This window comes from Ceratosolen solmsi, unplaced genomic scaffold (genome assembly GCF_000503995.2).
Source record: "Ceratosolen solmsi marchali unplaced genomic scaffold, CerSol_1.0 scaffold58, whole genome shotgun sequence".
In the NCBI taxonomy this organism is placed as follows: Eukaryota; Metazoa; Arthropoda; class Insecta; order Hymenoptera; family Agaonidae; genus Ceratosolen; species Ceratosolen solmsi.
Window position 1 is genome coordinate 599,627 of NW_011948447.1, and position 19,151 is coordinate 618,777.

Consider the following 19,151-nt stretch of genomic DNA (forward strand, 5'->3'; position numbering starts at 1 on the left):
AAATTTAATTCATTATCTTTCTCTCTGTATATATAGAATGTTAGGTGTAATAAAGAGAAAGAAAATAATATTATTTAAAAATAAAATCTTAATTAAAATGGCCATTTTTTCTAAATTGTGTAAACCAATTATGATTATAAATCTAAATTTTATATCTTTATTCTATGAAATATTAGAAATATAAAATTCCAAACACCATTTTTTAATATTCTTATTTTTTCTAAAAATTAACATAAAACAAGCCTACATATTTTACGTGAAATATGCTTGGAACATTTAACCAAGTTAATTCATGAAGATTCATTAAGAAAATCATTAATAAAATCCGTCGATACCATAATTAATCGTTAAAAATAAAAAGAGAAAACAAGTTGCGATAAATGAAACTTGCTGAAAACGATAAGTGTCAATGCTTTCTTTAATAAGGCACTGTTTAGCGATGATTCTGACTAGAAAATGAAACTATTCTTTTTCTTGGAACTCTTGGTTTATACCGTCATTATAGTCGAGTAATAGTTCAGTTATCACGATTTTTTAAATTAATATATTCATAATGAGTTTTAACATGCAATAATATAAATACTAATACAGGTATCAAACGGTTCAATTGATCTGAATTTTATTTTTTATCAGATAATATGCGGACAATAAAAGCATCAACTTGATTTGTAACATCGAGCTCAAACTGAATTTCATGACTACCGAGATCGTCATCGCTGAACGTTGCAACGTAAATGTACATTATCACTTACGTAGTTTTCATTTTCTTATAAGGTTGCATTATAACACCCGAACTCGCTGCAGGAATAGCAACTTGAGGTTGGGTAGCAATAGTTGCGGGGCCGGCAGTGGGAATTTGTTGTATAGCGCTTGCTACACCAGGCATACCGGGTATCATCGCATACGGATTTTGAATGTATGGTGTGGTTTGAACAGAAGCTGTCGGGATTGAGGCTTGGACATAGGGATTTGTTGTCAGAACCTGCTGGTGTCTGATAAGAGAATAGGGATTTATTGGTGTAGCCGCTGGTGGTGGTCGATGATATGCGAGTAGGCCAGCTGGAAGAGGTGAACTCAAGCCTGCAGCTCCGGCATGCAATCCACCCAAACCTGTAATCATTGTTCTCGGTCCAGCTGCTCCAGGTAATCCAGTTGGTTGCTGACTAAGACCAGCAAGAGCCTGCTTATTTAGTGCAACGCCTGTGTAGTTGAGAGCATTCAGAGGGTTCAAACTGTAGGAGGCTGCTGCCACTTGCTGAGATGCCGCGGCCTGCTGCGATAATTTAATAGCTTTCGCGTAATTTTTTTGAGCGACCTCCTTAGCCAAAACTGCAGGGTCAAAAGATAAATTGGAGTGCATCCCGAGACTACTAAGGACATTAATATTGGCCATGTTTGCCATTGAGTAGTTCATATTCGCAACAGAATTCATATTTGTGATTGAAGCTGCTGTAGCTATAGAATTCATGCTAACTATACTAGGAACTGTATTCAAAGCAGCCATTGAAGTGATTGTATTTATAGAAGCATTATGAGCGGCAGCAGCACTCAGAGCTTGGTGGATTTGTTGGTTAATCTGTTGTTGCGGTGATCCCGAATGATTCAATTCGTGAGAGTTCTGACCAACGACTGAAGAAGTTTCGGACTCGTGATTCGCGTTTGACGATTGTTTATCGTTGTTCGCGTTCGATGGCGGAGGTGGCGGTGGATTGTTCGGATCCACGAGGATTCCATTAGCGGCGGCAGCCTCGGCACTCACCGCATTACCTTGGCTTTGTATCGAATTTTGCACGGCGGTAACGACCGACTGATTCGAATTTTGGGCAGGAAGGGGTGATGTTCCAGTGTACTCACATGACACAGGCACGAAGGGCTGCTGGAGCTGCATAAGCTGCTGATAGGTTGTTGCACCGGTTGGTTGATAAACCGGTACGCCGGACTTGTCGCCCGCTGGACGTTTATACGGTACCATTCCTGGGAAGGCCTGAAAAAATGAGTAGCAGAATGCCCAATGATTATATGTTATAATTGAATAATTTTTTTGAACATCGGTTATACGCTCTCAAAATTATTTAATATTTATTTTTTCTCTCTATGAAATGGCTCAATATAGAGCCTGCCGTGAGTATTACGAATATAAAATATTATTGAGAGAAATTGATAATTATAACCTCATTCTTTAATATATACTGCTGTTATTTTTTTAACTATGATTTTGTACATATCCAATGAATTCTATTATCATGAATAAATTTTAATCAAAGTAATATGCTGATTGTAAATCAAGTGATAAAAATAAGAAAAAACAATAAACAAGCTTTACAAAATATCAAAAAAAATTTATATATGCTTTAAGCAGCACAAATATTATTTAAAAACAGAACAGTCTTCAGCAAAGATAAATAATGAGAACGCTTTTTATACATACAAGCTTAAAAATATCAGGAATATGATGCTATGTTTTGACTGCACTTACAAAATTCTCGTAGTAAAGTGATCCGACAGACTTCATGTCCATCTGCAACAAAGACAAAATTTGTTTTGAATTCGTATTAAGAATAAGGTTTGTCTTAATTATTTTGTCAGGATTTTGCGGGATTAAGGGCACTTATTACGTTGCTAAAAGTTGAGGTATAATATATTGATGTTATAAGTTGTGCCGATGACGCAGCTTTCAGTGACGTTGTTAAATGACCAGGCATCCTTCTTAAATTCAACTGGAAAATTTCTCTTTATATAGAGAAAGTTCGTCAGTATAATTTGCAATTTCTTTTCTTTGCGTTATATATATATATATATATATATATATATATATATATATATATATATATATATATATATCTGTCTGTGTGTCTTTGTGTCTGTGTGCGTGTGAGTGTGTGTGTGTGTACACATACACACAATAGCTATAATATATTTAACAGCTGTTACGAAGATTCAATTATATATATAAACAATTATAAGTCACTCTTACGGCAGTTTAGTCCTCATTTAAAACGCGTTTTTCCTAATTAGTAATCATTAAATTATTTTTGTTCTTTTTTTTACTATCAATAATCTTAATATCAAGATGTTAATATTTTTTATAAATCTGACAGATCGATGATCGCGGATGATTACACATTAATAATTAATTTTAAGTAAATCAGAAATCCTATGTATTAAGTTAAGATTTTTTAATAGCATTTTATGTTAAAAATGTTACGAGTGATGCCAATTACTGAATAATTATCATTCAAAATGTAAAAAGATAAGAAAAATAATATATATTTGAGTGTAAAAGAAATGTAGAGAAATGAAAGTGCAGCGAGTGCTGATTTTATAATAATGCGAAATAAATGCGAATAAATCAATGTACAAGCAAAATGAAAAAATGAAACATTTGTCATAAGAAAATTTATTGTTTATTAAAGCTACGATGAGATGCAGAAGCTTTAAAGCTGACTTCATTAGGAAACGCATGACGAGTAATAATGATAATAATTTAAAACTATAAAATCTTTAAATACGTATGGTTGAAATAATATCTATTGTACTATAGTCATTTTAATATAATACCAAAATGATCTGAATACTAATAATATATTACAAATAAATTTGGCCAATATTCAGCATGATGAAAAAATTGTATTTAAAATAATATATTGTAAATAAATATTGCTCAAATATAAATTTATTAAAAATACTGTAAAAGATCAATAGTAGCTGACATGTGTAAGCAATCTACAGTGTTCATGGAAAACATATCTCATCACTGAAAGATAACTGTTATGAAAATAATTCAAGTATATACGAATCGGTTCATTTTACAGTTATTAAAAGAAAAACAACACTCGATCATGGTTCAGAGTGTTCATGAGGAGATGACAATATACCATCACCTCGGGATCGCGTAAGCACAACATGCATCATCGGCGCAAGCTTTTTAATTACAAGAGCTCAACAATTTCTTATAATTAGGTTTTTAAATAAAAAATGTACTTTAAAGTCAGATACAAATTGAAGCTTTCTAAATCAAATAAAACATGAAACACACTCATATTTTTAATTTAGTAATTGGATAATAAGTTCATTAATTTTATTGCAAATCATAAATAAATTTAATAAGAGTGTGAAATACTAATTTTTATTTTTAATTGCTGTAATGTGTTTTCAAAATATATGATAAAGGAAATAAAATAATTTTATTATGATATAAATCATTTGGGACTAAAATTCATACATTAAAATAAGAATGTCTAAGCAATTTTATAATAACATTTAATGTAATAAATAGTATATCCCAAGCGATTGAAATAGCGTAGAAATAAACAGAGATAAATATTGTTAAGCTATCTATAAATACATTATGAAATATGCACTGATAAGATTCCAATGATCAAAAAAAGTATGAAATTAGAAATTTTCAAAACATTTCATGGCGCGTTATTTAAAGTAATAATTAATAGCTTGTGTTATAATACAAAGAAACTGTATTTTGCCAGCTACGTGTAAAAATTATAATTTTCTTGCACGCAATATTAAATTAAAGTATATTCGAAAATCTATTCGAATTTTCATGTATAAAACAGATAATTAAACATTATTACGCCATGATAAAGAAGATATGTTAAAATATATATTAAACATGTTTCAATAGTGTATTTACAATCGTATTAACTATATTTATATTTTAAATGTGTAATAACTACTGAGTTATTTCGAGTACCGCTATCAGTTGATATCTCATTTCATCATATATGTATGAATAAATTGGGTAATAATAATAATGTGCAATAACGGATTCTCGAAATAGCTATCATTTTTGTAAAAGAAGAACTGAAAAGTGTAAACATGCATAAGCCGTGGTACCATTAGCAGATCATCACTGGAGTCACGCATCCGCTTCTTTCCGAGCTCGATGCTAGCTATATTGGCATTCTGGAGTCCTCCAGGTACGGCATTGGCCGAGACACCGCCAGCCAACGGCATCGTTCCTGTCTGCGAGCGAGTGACAGCGAAGGCATGTTCGACAGGTGTTTTATTCAACATTTTTTCGATATAGAGACAGATAGCGTTTTTTGATCCGAGAGAGCATTACATAAGGATTTGTTTTTGATTTCGTTTATCCCCGTTTTCCCCGAGAGAGCATGATTTTTTGGTTCATTCGTCATGGTTTCGTGGATTATCATAATTCGGCGTTGGGCGCAGGCGTTAATTTGGCAGGTAGCGAAGCATACGAAGGTTTTATGTTTTCAGCAAGCATGAAGCATCGTCAGGCGAGAGGGCAAGAAGAAAATCAAAAAAAGAAAAAAAAGACAAGTTGAGACTACGATATAAAATTGTATAAAGGCAGATGAAATTTATAATGAATAATAATCAATAATAATGATAATAATAATAACAATAATAATACTAAAAGAAACATATTAAAGAAAATCTTATAAATCTAATGTGAAAGCAAAAAATTAATAATATATATATACTTAATTGAATTATTTATTATACATATTATAAATATTGAATTATTTATTACAATCAAAAATAATGTTGCAATTACATGTATTTACCCGCCCGCACGTGCGTGCAAATACATATATGTATATTATTATTTATAACAGAAAAATATGTATTTAACGTTAAACTTCATTATTGGTTCGGATGCGTGCGTCGAACTCCGATGATCAAAATATCTTCAATTGTCTCCAGAAAATAACACTACATATATTATATATAAATATTAAACTACATTTAAATAAATGGAGTAATTGAAAACTGAAAATTACCGCTGCAATGAAAAGAAAAATTAATTTTTAATAATCGCCACTTAAATATAAGTACTTATTGCGAGTTTACCTACAATCTATCCAAAAAATATACAAGTAATATACTAAATTATAAATGGTGATTATTTTCAATCCATTCATATTCTTATAGCATCTGTCAAACTGAAAAATTGAAACCATTATTAAAGATTTTAAAACATCACATATTAAGCAATAAAAATTAAAGAAAAAATTTAAAATAATAAAAGTGTAATAGAAAGTAAATCTTTGGTAAAAGAAATAAAAATAAGTAAACAAGAAAATCAATAAATGTAGATAATTTATTGAAGTTAAAGATTATTTTCTATTTAGGGCACAGTTATTTCCCATTGTGATCAGCAGGCAACAACAGGCAGCGGCAGCGGCAGCAGCAGCAACTGAAGCAACAGCACCAGCAGCAATAACAGCAGTAGCAGTACCAGCACTAGTAGCAGTAATAGCACCAAGTTAGGCTGCATTTCTGGCTAGTCGTGACTCTTGGCTCCAAAAACTACAAATTACTGTTGGCATAATTAAAGTCTTATATAAATGAATAATAATCAAAAGACGGTATAAGTATCGGCGTTTTCATCATTCGATATCAGCTTATGGCCCAAAGAAGGAGTTTACATATATAGCACAACGCATTAATACAGCTTGCCTCTAAGATGGTCCCGGAGATAATGAAAAATAAATCTTGGTATGATGTAAAATTATAAAAGAAAATTAATGCAAAAAAGAAAAATAAATTATAAAGATTTTTCTTATTTCATTGTCAATAATCCTATTGGTTTAATTAGAATTTCTGAAATTGTTTCAAAGCTAATATCATTATGTAAATTTTTCAAACCATCTTCCAGATTTTATAAGCGTTGCACTTTCTTCTCGTACTTTTTTTGTTTATAGATTTAAAACAATTATAGTTGTTTGTATAAGCTCTTATTTTGTTTTATTTTTTAATGTGCAATTATAAGAGATATGTTTATCCTTAATATATGAAAATCTACATTTAAATTAGATGATTTTTAATTTGTTCTAATATGAGTATTAGTTGCGTACATAGCTACCTATGTAGATGGAGTGTATATATATAAGCTTAAATCTTTTATGATTGTTTATAATAACTTGACTATCATTCAAGTTTAGCTTGGCAATTCCAAAGAGTACATATCATATTAGAAAAACCACGACTTTAAATTATACAATAAAATTATTAAACGAATCAATTATATAAATGTATAATGAAATCATCGTTAATTTCTTTTTTCTGACATTTAAGATATAAAATCATTATTTATTTTCGTTAAAAAAATGAACTTTAATTAATGAAATGGGAAGGAAACAAGTTAAGAATAAAAAATTTTCAAGAAAAATGAGCTGAGCTATACGCGATGTATCCTCTTAGAATTGAAAAGCACTTGTAGAAAATGAAACTTCCCCGCCAACAAGCTTGTTTGCTGTAGTATCAGAAAGTTTCTTCCTTCGTGCCTCGATGTGGCATAGTCTTCTGGATGATATTGTAGAAACGTCTTGGTTTTCTTAATTTCCCTTTATTTTTATTTATTGACTTTTTTATTTTAAAAGAATTCTAGTAAGTTCGAAAAAAAGTTATTTATACTTTTAAATATAATTTTCATGAGAATTTAAAATAATGTGTATGAACTGTGTATAACACAATTCATTTTTCAAAGTAACTGAATTTTGAAGTCATACGATCCTTTATTAATCAATGATGATAATATTTTGCGGATTAATTCTTGGTTGAGTGCCACGCTGGTAAGAAATTTTATCGTTTTATCCAATTTATTAAAGAGTAAAAACAACTTAAAATATAACATTTGTTTATATAAGTATTGATAACTCTGGCAATAAAATCGTATCCATAATCACAAATGTATGAATAAAATAAAAAACGAGATAAAAATAGCTTAATTTTAGGAAATATAATTAATAAATACATTAGTAATGTGAACTAAGTGAACAAAATAGAGTTTATTTGTTTTATTGTGTTAAGCCAATTATCAATAGTATACAACTTAATATATTGTTTAATCAACAATATCCATATTCCCATCAGTATGTTACGTTATTTATCTTTGTTTTATTTAAATTATCTTCCACTAATAAAATTTGAATATAGCGCTTTGTGTAGGGCAGCAAACAGCAGCAGGGTTGATATAGTTGGGGTTCGTGCAGCACAGCTTGTCAGCAGGTTTGTGTCGGGGTGTTTGAACGAAATGTATGTACTCGTTACTTTAATTTTATTTTAACTTTATATTCTCACTCCATTCTCCTTCACTCGCTCGATATCACGTTACTGCGTACTTTGTTTCTTTTGTTTCTTTTACTTGCTTTTTATACAATGTATATAACGTACTTCAAGAAAATGAACGAGCATAAAATAAAGAAATCAAGAAGAAAAATTTATGGATTAAATGAAGTCAAAATAGAACTTTCAATGAGGTGAGCCATGAGTTTCGTTTGATGCTGAGTGCGCGCGGAGAGAATGGAGCAGATATAAAAAAATTCACGAATGTTAACAACATTTATATATTGCTATATGGAACTCGCGATCTGGTGATTGGTGTTTATTACGTCTATAGGTATATTTGCACCTGGTAGCTGCGATAGGCTGCTAGAAAGAGAGAAATAGAATAGTAGTGACAGTGACAATAAAAAGATTACTGGTTTTCGTACTACTCACTAAAATACGATAATCACAACTATGTACGCCAAACAGAATAATAGATGGATAAACATAAAAGCAACATACTTTGTTCACGATTTAAAATGAAGAAAAAAAGATGTATGGATATCGAAAAACTGAAACGAGGCACAATAACGCAATAATAGTAGATTATTACGCAATAATTACAATGTGAATGTGAAAACCGAGACAATGATACCAGTGTTAAAAACTGTTTACTGAATAATGTTTATAAAGATGATTAGGATTTTTTTTTTGGTAAATTTGTCAAAAAATAATAAATAAATAAAAGAAAAAAATATTATATTTCAACACATGATATAATTATCAGCGGCGTAACCACTGCGCAACATTTAGCCAATACTCCTGGTTGTTCCTCTATCTCTTACATATGAATACTTTATAAATGTTTATATATTTACAGTGCAATAATTTAACTCAAATGGAGATTTCACTACAACTGTAAGTGAAACTTAAAAATTTTGCAAATTGGCAAAAAGCAGCGCAGCAGCAGAAGCTTCATTGAAATACACCCAAAGAAACTCAATGTTAAAGAGAAAATTTTAAATGTAATTACATAGTTATAAAACCGAGAAGGAGATATGGAACTGCAATATTCTGTTAATAAATTACAAAACAAGTTATTAATTAACTACAAATAATCTATTTTCTTGTAATTTAAATAAACGTCAATACTATTTTTATGCTTCTAAGTAGTATTGTGCAGACATAAAATAACATGAATAGTTTACAATTTGAAAAACATGATAAAAATATTATTTTTCTGTTATTTAACATAAGTTTATTATGAAAAGTATAATTTTAAAATATTCCAAAATTGAATAATAATTATTAAATATTCACTTTAAGTATGTATTATTACAAAATTTTATCATTTTATTTCTAAATAATGTAAATAATTTATTATATTAGAGTGAGGAAGAATGGAGAGCATAATATAAAAATGAGGAATCAGTTAATTGTAAATAAATAGAGAATCAAAATTAAAATAGAAGAAATGAAATAAATCGAGAGAGAGAGAGTATATGTGCGTGCCTGTATATGAAAAGGAAATTACGTTAGATAGATAGATAGATTGATGGACAGAGAGAGTGGGAGGAGCGGTAAAGAGAACCAGAGAAACAGACAGACAGACAGAGAATGCATTACCGCAATGCTAGCCCGAGGTGGTGGGGCCTTAATGTGGGCTTGAAGGTGCAGAGGGGGGTGGAAATAGCGGCAGGGGTCCCGATTGCATCGGCCCTTGACAGCGTCCATGCAGACCGTCACAGAGCCGTCCTCGTTCGCCTGCACCGTCTCGAGGGGGTGCGCAAACCGGCACTCCGTCTCGCCGCGTTTGCACGCCCCGCGTTGAAACTCGCGACATACCTACAGCAAGAGCGAACACGCATGGCATCGGCACTATGTCTATGGGAGCACTTGTTACTTTTTTTTGGAAAATAATACTGATATGGATTTATATTCTCTTATTGACTGTTTATTCTTTTTTTCATATATTCATTAGCGCACGATGGCTGCACCGAGATCATTGCTCGGTAGAACCAACGCCTCTATTAAAGAAATAAAAATGTAGGAAAGAACGTATATCTATATATATATATATATATATATATATATATATATAGAGAGAGAGAGAGAGAGAGAGAGAGAGAGAGAGAGAGAGCTATTTATAAATAATCGAATGTAGGAGCAATGAAAAAAATGGAGTGTGAGAAAGAGAGCGCACAATTATTACGGTGGAGCTAATAACATTTGTATCTAAAAAAAACAATATATATATATATATATTTACGAGACATATGGCACATATCACATAATTTAAAATGAATTTGAAATAAATGTTGAATAATTAATATATATTAATTTTGAAATTTAATATATAAATATAATCTTAAACTTTTTATATTAAAAAAAATTTTTCATACTTTCAATTAATGAGACTTATAACGATGCTTTAAAAGTTTTTTCTACGACTTTTCTATTTATACGTTACATCTATGTATGTCAATTAATACGTTTTTTTTTACAAATTTTGATATGCAAAATCTATATTAATATTTAATAAAAAACAATTGAAAATGTAAAAAAATTTAAATATGTCAATCACAATTTGCTTCATGCAAATTATTTCTTTTCCAAATAGTAAAATATAAATTATGAAAAATACAAACTTTCTAAAATTTATGATAAAATGATAAAGATATAGTCATTTTCAATTGTAAACATTAATACAATGAAAATTGCCAAAACAGTATCAATTTATTAAATATAAATGCAACACCTATAACTATACATTACAGTAAAATTATTTGTTAATTTTACTTTACCGATTATGAAATATCTTTGTGAAATATTATTGTAGAATTCATACACATAACACGTAATAATACATCAACGCTGTACGCATAATTAAAGCGAGTATATTAGTGCTAGTTCCTGAACCACATATTGATATAAAGTAAAAGAAAAGTTCTACATAATATTCAATATGTTATCGAAGTTTATGCATAGTCAGGGTTAGAATACAATAGCAATGATCGAGTACCTTGTGAGAGATTTACGTATATTATTACAAATATTCCGAATAATCTGTTTTACTTTTTAAATAAGCATCATTATTCTGATAACATCCTCTGATACAATATATCTGAAATTTAATTTGAATATGAATCATTTTTTTATAAATCTATTCTACATATCTATTTACTGATTATTCTTATTAAAATATAAATATTTAATCGATTAGAAAGTCAGAATGCATGCATTAAGTTTTCAAATACTAACAATTACATTTCCAATATTAAAGATAATAATTTATTGAAACAAAATATTATGCTCAATTTATAAGGTGTACGTAATTCTCATCGATATTTATTCAATCATTCCTCAGTATCGGAAAGAATACCTAAATTAATTTGCCAAATAATCGGGATGCGAGATTTGAACGATATACGCGCGCGTGCATACAGGCGCATTATCCATATACACATGGACACAGAGAGAGAGAGAGAGAGAGAGAGAGAGAGAGAGAGAGAGAGAGCTAATGGCCAGACACTAGCCTACCGGGATATTTGTAAGCACTAACAAATATGTTGTTTAGGTATGTCAATATGTCGATTAGCATTTTACAGGATATCACAAATACAAATAAATACATAGTTAAAAATTATATAAAAGAGAATCATACACAAGCAGTAACGTAACTTTTATTTCTATTTGAGCCACCAAGAAATTCAACCGCCTTAGCTCAATGTCTGCATATATGTCATAGATATAAATAAATACATTGAGATTTAAATTACTTCGGTTAACGTTTTCTATTAAGGTCGGATATATAGCATACCACTTATATAATATATGTCCAGGAAGCTTCAAAGAATCGGACTTTCATATATTTGAGGAAAAGTTCGATATCACACAGAATTCTATGTATTCTAAAATAATATATGAACGCAAGGGAAATAAGAAGAAAATAAAAATCGTACTCAAATATATATACTTTAAACTATCTAAAATTTTAATAACTTTAAGAATAATTTTTATTTCAAGCATTTCAAAATTGTGAACGCAGACAAACTATTTCTGTGATCCAACTACCTACACTAACATATTTAATAGTAATAAAAATACAAAGTGAGTAACTAAAGAAATAATAGACAATACTTCTTAGAGTAGTACAACATTATAAATCTTTTTAATTAAAGCACATATTGTAAAAAGCATTGAATAGTATTTGAAGGAAAGTATTTCGGGAATAGAATGAAAGACAGCGTAGAGTAAGCAAATGTGAGAAAATGGAGCATGCACATCTGATATAAGAATATCCCATCTCTAGTCCATTCCTGAAATAAATCTAATACCATCACTTCTATGCTATGATAATTATTTATTTTATTTTGAAACCACACTATTTTTTAATCATCAATATAGTTGCACAAATTTCAGTTCGGTTTTATGTATTATTTTATTTCATTAATAATTATATAAACTAATATTTTCAACTCCCTTTATGTGTATTTACATTTATAGTAAATATGTTTTATATGTTGTTTGATAATTTGTTTGAAATATGTAGAGCTTAATGTTATACAGTTGCGTATGTTCCACAACTTGAATTTATATCAAACATGTCAAAACTTTGATATAAATTAAACTGCACTATGTTGATACTTAATATACATGTAATACTTTATTTACATGTAATACTTTTTTAGAAAAGAAGAATCAATTGCAAATTAATCGACTGAAATAAATAAAATTATTAAATTAAAAGCCAATTTTATTAAAATCTTCGGATGTACAAGAAGTTTTATAGTAAACTATGATATCAAATAATAGAGACCTTATTAAAAAATAATTATATTGCATTATGTTAATTAAAACATCATTGCAATACTACTCTCAAAAGGCCTATTCCAGATTATACAGACTATTCCAGATCTAAAAATAGATAAAAGATATCACATTATCAAATACTAATTTATCATTCATAAATTAAAAAATATATATACATATATATATAATTACATATGTATAGATATATATAAGTGCAATTATTATTTTGTTCTTCGAATATACCAGTGTATTGAATTCTTTTGATATGTGAATGTTTTATATTTATATTTGGAAATAATGTAATTATTTAACAGATATTGAGAAGTTCGATTTAAACAGGCGTTGTACTTATTAATTTAATTTACTTAATAAATTAATGTTTCATATAATCAATATTTAATATCAACGTTACAATATTAATAAAGAAGCGCAATAAATATAATTGTTTTGTCTCATTGCCAAGATTAACATTTAACACTAATTGGAATAGTAATTTAACTAAGTTATAGTAACTTCAAGTAAATAAATATATTTATTTTAAACCAATGAAATGAATGTAAAAAACACTAACACGATTTTAAAAATTAATTTGCATTAAATTATATAAGAATTAAATTATATTCTAATTTTTGTTTCGTATCTATGTAAGTGTAGTAACATCTGTACATCTATTACAATAAATAAGATATATATACAATACATTTAAAAATTCACATGCGCTTGCTCTAAGCCCCATCTCCTATTGCTGTAAAAATAATGAGTGTCATATTTGTCAAAAAATTAATCAAATTAGCGAATAAATATACGAATTAAAATTATAAAAAAATTACTGTTATTTATATAAGAGGAAACAGTACTGTTTAAGAAAAATTTATATAATATAATGTATTTTTATGGATTTTTATTTTCTTCATACTGTCTCTTCATATATAATTTTTAAGCTTATATAGCTGAAAATTAATAGAACAATTATTAGCTTGACACATCGACATTTCCACATTCGCAAATGGAAGAGTATCAGCAAGAAAGTAAAAAAGAAATAAATATAAATAGATAAACACGGAGAGATAGAGATGGGTATATATATATATATATATATATATATATATAGAGAGAGAGAGAGAGAGAGAGAGAGAGAAAGAGAAAATAGACGTTTAGTGTTTACCTGGCATTAAATGAGAAAGAATTATAAAAAATAAATTAGTCATTTTTATTAATGATAAAAAAATATGTTTCACATAACGAGGCAGTTACAGATAATATATAACAATCTTTTGTAAATTTTTAGTTTCTATTTTATAATTGTTGGTGAATGCGCAAGACTATTTTCGAAATTATAATTATAACGTCACATAAACAGATTAAGCAAAACAAAATAAAATAATAACAAAAAACTGATGCAACCTGGCATTACACTACTTTCATTCGCTAAAAAGTTATATAATATTGATTGGAGTTAATTTTCAGTATTTAAATGATCAAAAATCTTCATATTTTTTTTTAAACAAAAAATCAAAACGTTATTGAAATTATAGCATTATTTATAAATCTTTGCAATAAATATATTGCAAATATAAATAAAAATTAAAAAATACGTCGATATATAATCTCTTTAGATCTGAGAGAACTAGAACTGAAAACTCTCAAATAGGAATAATTCAAGAGTACAATTTGCAAACGATAATCTTTAAATGATTGAGGATAAGGAGTGAATACGATTTCGATCAAAAGGGATAATATTGTCTACAGTCACAAAAAGAAATTACTGGTTCTTAATGAAATATAATTCAATGTATTTGAATAAAGTTTTTCAAAATTCTAGTTTAATATTACAAAAAAATTTACATAAATGTATGTATTAAAGATTGTTAAAATAATGTATTACTATTTATATATCATAATTGTCAAAATAATTTTTAATTTATATTTATTAATAATAAAAATTAAAAGCAATTATTAAAAAATATACCTTTTATGTGTTAAAATAAGTATTTAATACATCTCTGATGAGAGAACAATGAAATTAGTCTAAGTTGTTATTTTAGTTTCATTTACATTAGTTTTATTTAAGTACCAGCATCAAAATGTATCGCATGATACGATCCTAATGGAAGTCGTTGCGATTACATAATCACAAATAGTTTTTATTAATATGATTATTTATTAACCATCCTCGTCATTATCGGCGGGTATTCATTATTCTTAATATAGCGAATTCGACAGTCATTAATATGAAAATTAGTCGAAAAATGTGATGAACAATCGATTTATTCATTACTATTATAATATATGATTAATTTATGAAATATGTCAATTTAATCGTGCTTGTTGCGATACTTTGTCATTTATTTATTATCAATATTCAGTTGACAATGTCATATCACATTTGGCGAGCACATTAATTTTTGTTTATTTTAATTATTCCGGTTTTTTTCATCTCTTCAATTTTTTCCCCTGATTTCTTCAAAATTTTATTGTATAATACATATAAAATATAAATACATGGCAAATAGTAAACCGTCGAATAAAATAGTTGTTAAGGAATTGAAAAGTTTTTTCTCAATATTAAGGAAAAATTTTTTTATCCATTTTGAAAAATAAGGAAGATAAAAAGAAATAAGTAAGAATTATCACCAGTAAAGAGATTAAGGAGATGTTTGCGAATGTAAAATATTATCATACAGAATTTACTTTATATATATATATATATATATATGTGTGTGTGTGTGTGTGTGTGTGTGTGTGTGTGTGTAATTTCTTTGAGAATGAAAAGAAATAATTAATGGGTCAAAAATCTGTTTATCGTTTTTAAATTAATCACATTATAATACAAAAAGCTATAATAGATACTTGAGTAAAAATTTGAATATTACTATAAACACTAATTAATTGTCTATAAAAATATAAAGAAATAATTTGTTTGACCTATCTACTATTTATACATATGTCTATATGTGTGTGCATATAAAGACGAAGATCGTACTTGGGCGCATTTTTTTTATTCTATGTAATTTTATACATAGTTGAAGTTATAATATTCATCGAATCAAAGTATTTGTAATCAGAATATAATAAATAAAAAATTATTCCGAACATATATAAATATAATAATTATATATAATAGATTAGTTATTTATAATAATATAAATATGTATATACCTTAATAAATACAGGATCAATCGTAAAGATCACATTACAATAGTAATCGGAATAATAAATTTACATAGTAATAAAAATAATAATAAAACAAAATAATAATAAATAAATACTATAATAGTGCTGGTCATCATAATTCATAATTGCGAAAGTTATATTTGTAATACTATCTCAAATGTATTGAAATTGTCATTTACGTAAATCAATTGCGTATCATTTGATTCATTGAGTGCGATGCTTGTATAAGTCATCAAATATAAATTATTCATTTTTCATTTTAATTTTCTCTTTTTCTTATATATATTTAATACCATGAGAATTATTTATCTCTTAAAAAATATCATTCTTTACGCTTGAGAGAAGAGTTGTGAAATTTTAATAGTCTTTTTATTTTTCGTATTTTAGATCACTTCTATTGTAATATTTGTTTTAATATTATCATAATTTCTTCAATGTTTTTATACCACTCGCAGTAAAGCAAATATAATATTACACAATCGTCCCTCACACAGCATTATTATGTATTACATCGTCACTTCATTTTAAGAAATAATAATAATTTATCATTATATTTATTATTATCATTTTTGTTTTTTATATATTATCTTCGTATTCTTGTTTTTTTTTTAAATTGCACCAATAAATAAGAAGCGAGGGCGGAACTAAATAATGTTTTCATCTCCTTTACGGGAATATTTTGGGAAATATTTAATCATTGAGCACACATACGCGAGAATATATGCTTCTTGTACTTCTATCAAATATTTTCATTCTATCTCTTTATCTATCTTTTCTTTCCTGTAACATTTTCCTTTTGTAAATTAAGCTATAACAATCGTACGACGTTGAATGAAAAAGTGAGCCATGTATACAAATTTTCGGTAGACTAAACCCAACAGCTCGTTTTTTCTTCACCAGTGCATCATTAAGTGACTTATATACAATTTTCCTTAAACGAAAGTTGTACTTTTTCTATATACTTTTAAACAGTACAAAAATTTTGAAGTATTCTAATCACTAGATGTACATAAAAAAATAAACATTTTTCAGTCTCTTAACAAAAAAATTCGTGTAATTTTTATGTAGTTTTCTTTCTATTAATAAACATTCTACGATATAAAAATATCTGATAATAAAAATATATTTAATTTTCTTTTACTCTCCTCTCCCATCTTCCCGACCTTTCGCTCCATCTTCTTTCTCACTCATTCTCTCTCTCTCTCTCTCTCTCTCTATCTCTTTCTCTTCCTCACTTATATTCTCTGCTATATATATATCAATTCCTTATTGACTAATTAACCACATAAAGTATACATTTTTAGAGCGAATAAATTTGTATTGAGTGTATGTTGTGTACTAGTTTTTATGTTCGTACATGTCAGTACTGTAAAATTTACATAGTATGAAATTATCTAAACTTTTTAAATATTCAATAACTGATTTTCCTTAATCATAGTACATTTTTTGTGTAAGTAGTAGAAACTGAAATTTATATTTGCTCACTAATAGTTACATATTTGATACCTATAATATAATTGTGTGAATTATCTCAAAACATTTCATTTTGTGAAATTAAATAAAGCTTTAGTTTGCCCACATTCATTTATACAAATATTTTTTTCTATAATTTCTTTTAGTAGAAGATAAGCAATAAGAATTATACGGAAGCTTGTATTATTATTATTAATATTATTCTTATTATTATTATTAATAATATTGTATTCGTATAATACAATTTATTTCATAAAGGCTTGGTAAAAAAAAGAAATATTCGACTTCAAACTGAATATTATAACATTTTCTACAATTTTTAAGACGCGAGATTTCATATTTTCAACCTTAAATGTATATTAGTCGATTTATAAGTTTTATTGTTTTTATAATGAACACTTTTACTTGGGTTTCAATATGTGACAATAATAAGAATATTTTCTTAGACCGGACTATATAATGATATCTATATTTAGTCACAACATAAAATAATTATCTAATTACAAACGAAAATTACATTCCAAATTTAAAATTTTTTTTATTTTAAGTTAAATATGTAAAATCTTGTAATAGGTAGTAAAGATTAATAAAAAGTAAGATTAATAAAGATTTGTTTAAATTATGTTTATAAGTAATAACGAAATACTGTGAATACTTTTTGCGAAAAGAATTAAACGTTGTCATAATATTGTACGGGCACGAATTTATTTTGATCAATTTAAATTTCGATAAAGCATAAAATATACAAATATAAAAAATAAAAAATATATTTATGCAAAATATGCAATTTGACAGTGGTGGAAAACATAAGTGAACGTTAAAATAATAACGTCTGCACAAAATTAGTAAAAAACGCAGAAAAGAAAAGAAGACAAGGAGTATAAAACTCGTTGCTACCGGTGAGCTCATTACTTGTCAGCTACGTACGTACGTAAATGGGCACGTAAGAACCCTCGTAGTAGGTATGTACATAAACGAGATTGCGTAGAGGATTGTGCAGAGGTCCTGGATGAGGATTGTGAAGAGGTGTGCCGACAGGGGTAAGAGCTACAGCGCTCGTGCAGGATATGTGGGAAGTAATGGTGAGCGAGGGCGACTGATTGTGACTGCACTGCGACTGCATCGTAGAGACAGGTGAGACGCGTCTTTGGGGTTCGGCCTGTGGCCCTACGTTACCGTTGGGTGCCTGATAGATCTGTGGAGGTGGCGGGGCGTGGGACCCATGGCAACCGTGGGCAGCCGCCGCCACCTGGCGCATGTAGTTCACTGGTAGACATACCTCGAGCCGATCCGTACGGGGCATCTTCTGCGGCATCGCCACCGTTTGTGGAACCACGCCAAGGGGACTGCCAACACCTGTCGGATCTGCCGGACCCATAATAGCCGGCATTATCGGACTGGGTGCGAAGTACGGGTTATATGTGTTGCCGACCTGCGGCATGCCGGTCAGGTAGGGATTTGTAGCCTGAAACAGTCGGTTCAGAGAAAGAGAGAATATGGGACGAATCCCAATGTTAGTTGTATACGTATGTGCAGAATATTCCACCCTCCAGTGGCTTTATTCGTTACTTGTCTTACTTTATTTTTCTTTAGATACGCCAATTTATAATTTTTGACTTTGGTAACTATCACTTTTTTACGGGTCATGCACATTTCGT

General features: G+C 28.5%; 1 protein-coding gene across 1 annotated transcript in view; it reads right to left on the minus strand.

Annotated features, from left to right (window-relative positions):
* Positions 1–748: 748 nt before the first annotated feature.
* LOC105366274 (uncharacterized) overlaps positions 749–19,151 on the minus strand; it is a 177,905-nt gene continuing 159,502 nt past the window's right edge. Inside the window, exons 5-9 of the mRNA XM_011504658.1 lie at positions 18,773–18,958; positions 9,661–9,879; positions 4,852–4,980; positions 2,477–2,518; positions 749–1,984 (exon numbers count right to left, since the gene is read on the minus strand). Coding sequence (XP_011502960.1) covers positions 749–1,984; positions 2,477–2,518; positions 4,852–4,980; positions 9,661–9,879; positions 18,773–18,958 — 1,812 coding nt within the window. The remainder of the gene's footprint in view (positions 1,985–2,476; positions 2,519–4,851; positions 4,981–9,660; positions 9,880–18,772; positions 18,959–19,151) is intronic.